At 38.2% G+C, this 11,244-nt stretch overlaps 1 protein-coding gene across 4 annotated transcripts in view; it reads left to right on the forward strand.

Annotated features, from left to right (window-relative positions):
- The window catches only part of STK3 (serine/threonine kinase 3), a 138,537-nt gene extending 132,432 nt beyond the window's left edge, over nucleotides 1–6,105 (forward strand). For 3 of the 4 annotated variants that reach the window (XM_056331020.1, XM_056331019.1, XM_056331021.1), the window contains exon 11: nucleotides 2,722–6,105. In XM_056331020.1, the coding sequence (XP_056186995.1) occupies nucleotides 2,722–2,880 (159 nt within the window). In that variant the 3' untranslated portion in view covers nucleotides 2,881–6,105. The remainder of the gene's footprint in view (nucleotides 1–2,721) is intronic. The other variant, XM_056331022.1, reaches the window with a different exon arrangement.
- Nucleotides 6,106–11,244: the final 5,139 nt, after the last annotated feature.

Here is an 11,244-nt window from a genome sequence, read left to right on the forward strand (position 1 = left end):
TTGAATCAAAATATGTATCATGCAGGGGAATAAATTACATAGGAATAATTAAATCTCTTGAGTTATTTCTTCACGTCTCATTTGATATATTTGCTGTTGCATTCAGTGTTTGGACTTTTGCAGGTTTTTAGGGTTCGTGAGGTAGTATCTATAGCACAAACGGAAGTCAAGAAAAAATATTTTTAAATTTACCAAGGAGACATGTAGGTGCATGAACACACGCACATATCCTGGATTCAGCTGTGGCTGATTAAGTGGGTTTTGCATCTGATGTCAGAGAGTTAACTCTGTTTCCAGTTTCTTGATGTCCCTGTTTCCTGTTGTTCGCTTCCTTTGAATATCCTGAGCATCAGCCGTTTATACAGATGAATACTGTGGCTCCTTGGGTCCCCTGGGTGATGTGGCTGAGATCATTCTGAAAGATTCTTATTCTTTGGATTTAAAAATTCATTCTCTTTATATTTTAATTTCCATCCCAGCTGTCTGTGATCTTTAAGGAATATTTAACTCTGTTTTCTGGCTCTGCTTCTTGATTGAAATTTAAATAAAAACTCACCCATCACATTCTTCTTTGACAATTTATAAAAAAAATGCTTTTCTGAGCAGAATAATTATGTGATTGCATCAGTTGGGGTCTATTCTGTGCAGTTTAAGCCTGATGTCTGCAGTGGTGACTGAGAGGGAATAAATGGCTGCCCAGGCTGGCCCAGAGCGGGTAGGAGACTTTATCAGTGGCAGTTCTCACAAAACACTCGCACACGAGATTATTCACAGTGCCTTCCTTTAGTCTCTTTGCTGGTCCACGGAGCCCCGAGTATCTTTCTCCTGTCACACATGCTAAACCCCATGGTTTTATTGCTCCTCTTGTTTGTGCTGTGTTGGGATCTGTTAAACAGGGGAATTCGCACTGTCGTCTCTTCTCATACTGCAAATCTCTCTGACACTTCACTCCTCTAGAAGAGTTATCTTCACTGAAAAGTGTCTGTCACGTGCCAGTTACATTTACCAATAGGCTACAAATGCAACAGAATGGTGATTGGTTTTTTTTTTTTAATAATCTATTATTTTTCTCTGAAAGTGGAAAGGTGTTTTTCTGCGAAAGTCTTGGTGCCTGAGGAATTATGATTCCTTTCCCCAGTCTTTTCTTGCATATATCAAATGGGAGAACTATGGTAGACTGGGTGATACTTAATTGCTTGGGAGGCAACTCATTCCCTCCTAAGAAACAGAAGGTGTCATTTCTCCTTGGGATGAGCTACTGAGGTCTCTGAAGCTCATATAGATCTAAGGATCCTTGAGTCCTGGAAGATATTTTGACTTGCGGGGTTTAATTCTCATCTTCATTAGGAATCTTCTGGTTAAAATGGTGTTGCAAGAAAATGTGCATCATTTTCCATATGCTCTTCTATGAGTTTCAGATCTGCAGTCCCTCTTTATTACGATTTTAAGTTGTTTACTATGTACAATGTAGTCTGTTAACAGAAGTCGTAATGCTGGGGTTTGGACTGTATGTAGCAATATGTATTGCTAATTTATATCCTCAGATGCTGATAAAAATAAAGATCAAAAGTAATATTACATTCCTCAGGGAAAACCGATCAAACTGTGTGGATGGAAGACTGCCCTAGATTCATGAATGAAGTATTGACTCATTAGTAGGTTGATTCAGAAAATGTCTTTTTTCTTCTGAGTTAGGTGGTGTGCTTGTGTGCAGTGTCAGAATATTTGCAAATAAAGTATAGATTATCCCTTTCCTAGGTTGAAATTATTTGTACTATTTGAAATTTGTTGATATTTTTCACACTTTGTGAAGAGTACTTGGCACATAGGCAATTCTGACGAGACAAATGCAGTAGAGGCACTAGACGTTACCAGGAAAAAAATACTTAGGGCAGCCAAAGGAACATATTTCAAATGTTGGTCCTTCCCTGCAGTAGCAGGTGGGCAGTAGTGCCCAGCGTGCCCCAGCACCTGACAAGACTCCAACTGTGCTTTGCAGCAGCCAGCAAGCCAGCTAAGTGATTGACTTGTTATATGACCCATTGCTTTTAATGAATGAAATGTAATGAACTGTTTAACATCATGAGAAAATATTTTTAGAAAGAAAACAGCTTGGTCAAAGGTTCCCTCCCTCCATGAATTCAGGAAATTAATTCATGTGTTATTGAAAGACTGTTAGCAATATGCTTTGACTAGTTCTGGCAGCAACTGTTGAGGAGGACAGAAGCCTTGTCATTCTTATTAGAAAGTACCTCTAAATATCTGTTCAGACTATTCCTTTCAGCAGGTGTCTATTTTTCAGGCTTCTATAAGAGAATGTAGTTAAGTAAGAAGTATTTGATTAAGCAATATAATTCATATACATGAATATACCTGTGTATACAGTGGGATGGGTTTTTTTCAGCCTAATGAGTTTAACTCCAGCTCTGTATTTATTTGCAATCTATTTGCAAGGTTTGCAAAGTGACTTTTTTTTTTAAATTAATTAGATGTACTGTGCATGTTTGTGTTTTCATATGCTGTTAAATTATTTATCGTGGAGCATACTAAGAACTAAGGCTTTTGGTTATAAACAGTTATATGTGTGTATGCATACACTCAGCGTGTAAAAACACTGCAACTGAATTAAAGGATTATGAAAGGTGGTGGTTTCATTTTTGTTGTAAACAGGTTTTAATATTTTTTGTGGGTTTTTTGTTTGTTTGGTTGATTGTTTTACAGCTAAAGAATCTGAGTTTAGAAGAATTACAGATGCGATTAAAGGCTTTGGACCCTATGATGGAACGAGAAATTGAAGAGCTTCGTCAGAGGTACACTGCAAAGAGGCAACCTATCCTAGATGCGATGGATGCAAAGAAACGGAGGCAACAAAATTTCTGAGTTTATTTTCAGAGATAATCCTATGGGTCAGTGTGGACACTGGTAACTTTTTAAGTCTGAAGGAATCAATTATGAGAGTTTTCAAAAACCCAATCTTCTGAATTTTCCTTCACAAACAATGACAATTGGAGCAGTGAAAGAACATACATATGGTGTTCTGCCAAGGCAGCGAAACACACTACCACTTGTTTGTATTTTCAAATGTTTAATGTAATAGAAGTTTAATCTGTTACTTCCCAATCTTTTTCAGGTGTATAGTGGTAACTCAGTGTTGTACATTAGGAGTTGTGTTTTGGAGCACCTGGAACTATTTCTTCATTGTGCAACACTACAGAGCCTTATGTTGCAATGTGTTTTCCTCCCACTTAGTAGCGTATTTATTATGTAATCTTTGGTTATCCTATTTATTTTATGCCTGTTTTATTTTTTTCTTAGGAAGTACTAGGATAATATTGTGGAGAGCAGAGCCAGATTAAGTGAAATTGATATTGTAGTATAATGAAAAGAAGCGCACCACTGTATTATCTTTTAAAACTCCAATTTCAGTAAGCATCCCAATTCAGGACAGCACTTCAACATGTACCCAGCCCATTCTTATAAGTAGGATTTAAGTATAAAATAAGTAATAGGCACATGTTTTTCTGCTGTCCTGAATCAGGGACTGTGGTTTTAAATGAGCAATACTGTTGTTATGCTACAGAGCATTCTTTTAGAAAGTATTTCTGTCATTTTTACGCACACTGAATGATCTCTTATTTAACAAGAAAACAAGTGCCTAATCAGTTTTGATTTTTCTGTTATGCAGCAGAAGCAATACCTGCAGTCACTCCTTCAGTGTAAATTTCCAATTGCTATTGCAATTCTGACCAGTATAAACCTCTATTTTGCACCGTAGTTTTATAATGAAGCAACAGCTACAGTTTCTGAATATGTTTTTGGTTCATTTATGGTTTTTATCACTGTTTTGAGGGAAGAGGGGAGTTATTAGTGGTTTGGATTGAGTTTGGTTTCACATTATAGATATGAAGGGATAGTAATTTAAAAGCCAAAGAAAATAAATTAAATACTTATATATTAAGTACTAAAAAGAAGCAACATTTTGCAGTTCTCTAAGGGTTTTGTCCTGAAATCACTAAACATTCAGAATTCCTGTAGTCTTCTGTTGGTAGACTTTGGGGAATCAGAAAGGCAGGACCAAGCTCTTAATATCTTTTTACAAGTTCTTCTGTCTGGTTTATATTGTAGGATATCTATCTAGTAGGCAGAATTTACAACATTGCAAGAAATATTTCGGACTTAGCAGAAAATGTGATCCACTTTCTGAACAATCTACTGTGTTCTCTACCGATATCTTTACTATTGTTGCCTTTTGTGTAAATAACTTTACGTGATAGTCATACTTCTTTAAACAGTACAGCTGAAAAGATCTTTACGTTCAACCTTCAGCTGTTAAAACTTTTAATGGTGACTACTATATGGGCATCTTCTGTTAAATGTTTTCTGGAAGTTAGTTATCATCTCATACCTCTTAACATTTACCTTTGTCATATGTGGACCATTTAGTCGGAGCAGTGCTGATTTTGGAAATGGTGCGTTATATCATAAAGCTTATGGAAAAGGAAAACAGAAGTTTTCACAAGATCAGCATGCCACAGCTATGCTGGGACTTGGGTTCGAGGTGTATACAGCCATTGTTGTCATTGTCATTCTGTGTGTGTGTTTGCGTGCATGCCACGCTCGTAACATGTAAACCCTAGAGTCAAATAAATTTTAATTGTGATTGCTAGAACATCCTTACCCTCAACTCTCTTCATAATTTCTTAAAGTAATGAACATTCCTTATGGGAAAGCAAGAACACAGAAGATCTTAAGAATTACTTTAGGCAAGGTACAATGCATCTGGTAGTCCTATGCCTCACGTTTATACAGTGAAATGATGTAAAGTAAAAAATGTTATGAACATATCACCATGTCATTAGATTCTAATCATAATACAGCAAAAAATAACAATACCAACCTCCTCCTATTAGTATGATTCTTATTTATTTTAAATGAATTTCTAATTCTTAAACTTTCTATTCTCAAAAACTCAAAGGTATGTGTGTGTACATATATTTGTGTAGGTATACACATATATATGCATATCTATATATATAAGAAAAAAGAAAAAAAACAGGTTCAAATCATCAGGAGAAGAACCTGGCTTGCCTTTTCTTGGTGTGCCTTTTAAGCGAAGTGTCACTGTCCAGACACTCTTGCTTGCATCACAGAATCATTTAGGTTGGAAAAAGACCTTTGAGGTCATCATTAGCAGCTTTCTTTGCCCTTACTCTCTTAAACTTTTCCCACCAAAATTAAGACTTTGGTTTTGAATAATGTGGCTTTACAGTGTAACAAACAATGTAATAAAATGATAACAGTTTTCATATTTTGTGTGTGCTGAAAGCTTTAGTAATGCAGTGCACTAAATATGAATTGTCTGTCCAGAGGGACTCTAGTGCAAGGCTGGTTTAGACTAGAGCTCTTGTGATCTGACATCTGAAAGGTATCAAAGGATAAAGGACATCCTTTCTTCAGTCCTGATCTGTCTGCATAGAAACAAATTGAATTAATTTTGTGCAGATGCAGGCAAAAAATCTGAAAGCCATGGAATAAAATAAACAACTGTAAACAAGCTACTTCATGGGTGGAAAATAGCTTCTGATATACCATAAACTGGGTAGTTATAGGATGTTTTCGACCAAAGAATACTATCACCAATTAATATGAAATCAGTAATGCTTCCCTTCTGATATGGTGCACGCTGCAGTCAGTGTAAGAGCTGTCTTTGGCTTCAGAAGCCAGTGTATTTATTGGGCTCTAAATTATGTGCAAATGTAACATAGAAATAGGTTTTATACTGAGAGATGGATACAGCTTATTTTTTCTTTCTTCTGTTTATAAAAATCAATCAAATCGTCCATGCTGGTGACTACACATCTCTACTGGAGGATGGGCATCTCTGTAAAGGAAGTGTGACAGTATAATAAATAAGACATTTTAAAAGCAAGCCTTGCAGGAAATCTGGTAGAACTACTGACAAGTTAACCTTCAGTAAGATTTTAACCAAGCAATTTCTTGTTTGCTTCTGACTTTGTATGTTTAGGTTTAGTAAGTAAAACAAATTTTGAAAAATCATTACTTATTACTAAATATTTGTAATAAAAGCTAATTTTTCATGCATAATTGTAGTCTTGTTATTCATTCTAACTGAAGCAAAATTAAGTTAATAGTAACCATTAAAGTTCGTTTCCATAGTCATCTCTCATGCTTTTATTTCTTTTCTCTAATACTGTGAGCCCAGATGTGAGTGCAGAAAACCACATCTCTCAAAGTCAGCTCTGGGAAGGATTTTTCCAGCTCAAGACATTGCTGCAAGCTCTATAAGTTCGAGGATCTCAATGGAAGCGTATCAGGCCAGTCTAAAGACAGAAATCCTCAAATACTTTGTGCAAGTCTCCCTCTCTGCACTCTGAGGTTGCTAAAGACCTATCCTGAGAGAGCTGAGCGCCACCCCAGTACACTGGAAGTCTTCGTGGACATCCTTTCCTTGGAGATACTATCAGGCACTAGCAGCTTTAGGTACTCCTTTAATTTTCTGGTGTAACGACAAGAACAATAGGTTCTTGGGTGGCTTAACTAGGAAAAGCAAATGCATTTAATGTCTCAAATTTGATTCTATAGCCCATTTATCTTCTGGGTTTTTTTCAGAATTACTCTCTAAGAATTTGCCCACAAAGACACTTTAGTAAAAGGGGCTTGTGAACAGAACTCCTTAGTGAACCACAGTATGTTTGAAGTGACAAAATTCTACTGCTAATCTGAGTTAATCTGACAATTACTGGATGTTATAATTATTTACTGTTTATTTACAGTAAATAATAGCTTGCCTCTATTTGCCCAGGTACGTTCAGATGAGAGTGCACAGTGAGTGGCTCAGGCTGCTTCTCCATCCAGTGTATTGAACTTCAAATATAAATATGGCTCATGGTGAGTGAATCTGTGCACGAGTACATGAGATAACCTTAGTCAACTTTAACAGGCACTGGTGCTTCCAAGCAGAATGTATACTGTATAACTTCTGTAAAGCACTTTGTGTGCACACTCTTTTATCACTGTGATATAATGAGGATTACATTTTCTTTTTAATTGTGTATGTGTTTATAAAACTAATTAAAAAGACCTTGTGACGTGAGGAAGCCTTTATTTCTTTGCATTTGTAAACATTAAGGGCTCCAGCATACTGTGGCATTTCTTTCTGTACGTCTAAAGGCAATGATGGATGTTCTGTGATCGTAGAATCATTTAGGTTAGAAAAGACCTTTACAATTATCAAGTCCAACCGTTAACCCTGCACTGCCAAGTCCATCACTAAACCATGTCCCTAAGCATCGCATCACGTCTTCTAAATACTTCCAGGGATGGTGACTCAACTGATTTCCTGGGCAGCCTCTTCCAGTGCTTAACAACCCTTTCAGTGAAGAAATTTTTCCTAATATCCAATGTAAACCTCCCCTGGCACAACTTGAGCCTGTGTCAAGCAGCTGGCTGGGAAACCAGCGCTGGGTTATTTCTAAACCCGGCAGCGGTGCAGCAGTGTTATGGCCACTATTGCCAGTGAAAGCCTTGGAGAAGGCAAGTCCTGGGTAGCGCGTGGTGTTTCTCGCCATTGTGTTGTGCCAGCTGAGGTAATGGCTTACTCTTTGGGATAAGGCAAAATTACGCTGATAGTTCAGCCTGAAGTCGTTAAGTTGCACTTGGGGACTTGCTCTGTTAAGTTTGTCTTAAAATACTTTTTCACAAATTGTATTTCTCCTCTCTATTCAGTGTATTCATTATGGAAAGGGACTACTATTTACACAATGTGCTCTCATCCTTTTTTCTTTTTTTTTTTTTTTTTTTTTTTGTTGTTTTGTTTTAATTTGTTAGGGTTTTTAAAGAATACTTGAAATTTCCTCATATTTTGCTGCTTCTCTTCCCCCTGCTCGGGAAGATGAATGTGGGCGTTATGTTTAAGAGCATTCCCCGAGCCAGGTATTCTTGGGACATGGTGCACAAATGCAAATGTCAGCAACAGCTTTCATTTGAAAAAAAGGGGGGATGTTCAGATTCCAATCAAGTCTTTCTCTTTCAGCATATTTGTTAGTCCCAGACAGACTGGATACTAGGTACTTTTTTCCATCGTTTGCTTCACAAATTCCTCAGGATAGATTCATGCTTAGTTTCACTAAGGCTTTAGAGAGTCTTCTAGGTTAGAGAAGAGCTATATTTGTCACAGAAACAGAAAGAAAAAAATTTTTAAAAAAGATTCTTTGGAGAGAAAAAAAACATATGGCACTTGCACCTGGCCAGGTCGCTTATGAGGCTAACTAGGGGTATGAGGAAAAAAAAGTGTTGGCTGACAAAAGCAAATCAGGTAATCATCTATGTAATTTACTGTTCTACGTTGCTGTTTCACATCTGATTTTCTTCCATTCATGTTTATAGTCTTTTATGTTTATGTCCTATTGATTTAGTTGCCACTTTTAAAGGTAGAAGTTCTAATTTTTAAAAATTTTATAAATGGAAACATACCATAACAGTGCCAAGGAAATAAAAATGGGAAAAAACCCAACATCAAAGTCACTGACAGGGTGGTGTTTTCTGCTCCTTTGCTCCTCCACTCCTTTCTGCAGTCACGGAGGATTTTGACTGCAGGTGATGCTTGTCTCTGCATGGAGAGACTTCCCATGCTCTAATCCTGGGCAGACGTGGATGGAGCTGGTTTTATCAGAGGGCTGAATGAGCTGTGCATCTACTCAGGATGTCATGTAAGTATTGTGCCCTGCTGGGAACCGCTGTCCCTCACCTACCCTCCTCCTCCTTTCCTTTCCCTGCTGTAGAGGAGGCACTGAGTCTCCTGCAAAGTGTGAGGAAGCAACACAAAGCAGTGAGTACCACGTTGCCACCGAGAGATGGTGGTGGGTAGCACTATGCTCAAACCAGTGCCTGTGGTCTCGGAGGCCTTGCAGGAGCCAGCTCCTGTCTCGGGGACAAGGCCACGTCACGGTGGCAAATGGCTTTTGATGCAACTTTACTTTGTTGGCAGGACTGTAGCATAGCCATAGCCCCCGATGCAGATGTGGGCATGCCCACACCAAGGTATCTGAAAATCACGTTTAACCCTTGGAAAGGAAAAAGTTCCTTGTGTCTGTTTTTATATTGAGGTACAATAAATGCTTAGTGGCCCTTGTCTCGGTGCAGTGGAAGTCTGTGTAAAGGCATTAGCCAACGGTTGCTCTATGCCTTGCACCAGGACATTGCTTAGTCGAGTGTCACAATCCCTTGGTCTCCCAGGTGCTTACTGTGGGCACTAGCTTGGCTAGAAGCGATGGTGGGAGCAGGAAGTTTTCATGTGCTGTAGTAGGCAAACAGCCAGAGTTCTTGCCTGATGCTGGTACTCGCTGTCTGGGTGCGAACAGCTGTCTCTAAAGGCCACAGAAAATTCAGAGGGGATAAACTGAGCAGTAAGAAGGGAGCTGCCTGGAGCAAGCCAGCAGGAAAGCATTGGAAGGAGTTAAACTAAACTGATTCTGGGCCCTAATGCTAGTTTTCTGTCTGTCATAATGGGGGGGAAAACATGAATGATATTTACTCACGCACTGCAAACACCAGCAACCTTCAAATTTTTTTTCTGTAGGTGTCACGACTTCAGAAATTGAATTTGTAAATATACACAGCCACATGCTGATATATCTGATATATTTTTCTCTGTCAAATTAATTAAACCGTATGTTCTTTACCAAAGACTTGGACTCTTCTGCCTGTGGCTATTTCGTCTGAGGACAGATATTTTATATTGCAGTATTTGTCCTTAGCCAACTCGTAGAGAGAAACATAGCTTTCCTAGTCCTATTTCTCCCCTTAGGGACAGTATTTGGTGCTGAGCCATGTAATTGTTCTTCTGCTGTACACAGGCGTGTGCAGGCACAGACGCAATCACCCCTCCTCTACCTCCTATTGACCCTTTCATTCCCTTGGTGTCACTGAAAGGACCGATGCATGAGAAGATGGTCCTGGCCCTCAGATGTTTATAATGCTTTTTTCCCCTCTTCAGATCCTTCTGCTGCTTTGCACTCCTCCTGGGCTTCCAAAGCCTGTGTGGTTACTGTTAAGGAAAAACTTGCAGCCAATACATCAAAGAGGGAGACCAAAAGCTTTAGATTTGATTTATCTGACACTAAGCCTTTAGTGTGATGCCTTGATTGGTATTTCATTTTTATTACAGTACTATGGGGTATACAGGCTTAACAGCGAGAGGTGTCCTTTTGATCTCTCATTGCACATGAAAACAGGTGTCATAGTCCAGAGATTATGGAGGTCAGAGATTATTTGAAGAAGGATTAAGTAGTTACCATTTTTCTTAGCAACCATATCCAAAAGCACGAGATTCTTTTTTAAATGGAGGCCTTATTTCAGTCTGTAGATAAGTCACGTTTATTTGTCATATACCAGTTTTCCCTGCTGAAACTGTGGAAAAACACTAGAATTTTTTTATAGTGTTTTGTAGTAAAAAATGCAGAGACAAATCAAACTCTGTACTTCTAAATGCAATTAATGAAATAACTTTTTCTGAGTCTCCTAAAATCCCAGAAAAGTTTTTTTTTTGTCTTGTTTTTCCTGGTAGTTGATCTTTACAGAATAAAGACCGTCCAGAAAATAAAGGGGTGACTGTATTAATGTTCAACACTGCACTGATTTATATACGCATGGAATTGCTTAATCTAAATATGATTTATCTCTGAAAGTGAACAGAAGTCTCTAATGCATTAAGTACTGGTTCAGTATTTCAATAAGTATAGCTGAAATATTGCTCTGACTCATTCCAAGAGTCCCTCTCGTCCCGTTAGAAACTCTAAAACAACCCAAAGTAATCCGGTAACCCTCTATGGGTACATGCTAGAAAATGTGGATGGGCTATATACCTGTTGTACTTTGTTCAGCAACCCATCACCCTATTAAGGAAGCGCATCCACCACTGACTGCTCAGCTTTTCTAGAAATATCTTAGCTTTCAGGGCTGCTTATATTCCACAACGTACCGTGGCTGAAATTGATGTCAATAGTGTTGTATTAAATTTGATAAACCTATTTCTCCTAGTTAGTGTAATTATGACTCTTGTGCTGACACCCAGATGTTTAAACCCAAATATGTAATTATTGAGATAAATAAGGAATTGAGAATTTCTAGGATCATAGGACCAGCAATACAGTAGCCCCACATCCTTGCAATTAATGCAAATTTCTTCCAGGAGTGGGTATCAGTTTGAAGCCTTTTAAGTGTAGT

This window comes from Falco biarmicus, chromosome 3 (genome assembly GCF_023638135.1).
Source record: "Falco biarmicus isolate bFalBia1 chromosome 3, bFalBia1.pri, whole genome shotgun sequence".
NCBI lineage: Eukaryota > Metazoa > Chordata > Aves > Falconiformes > Falconidae > Falco > Falco biarmicus.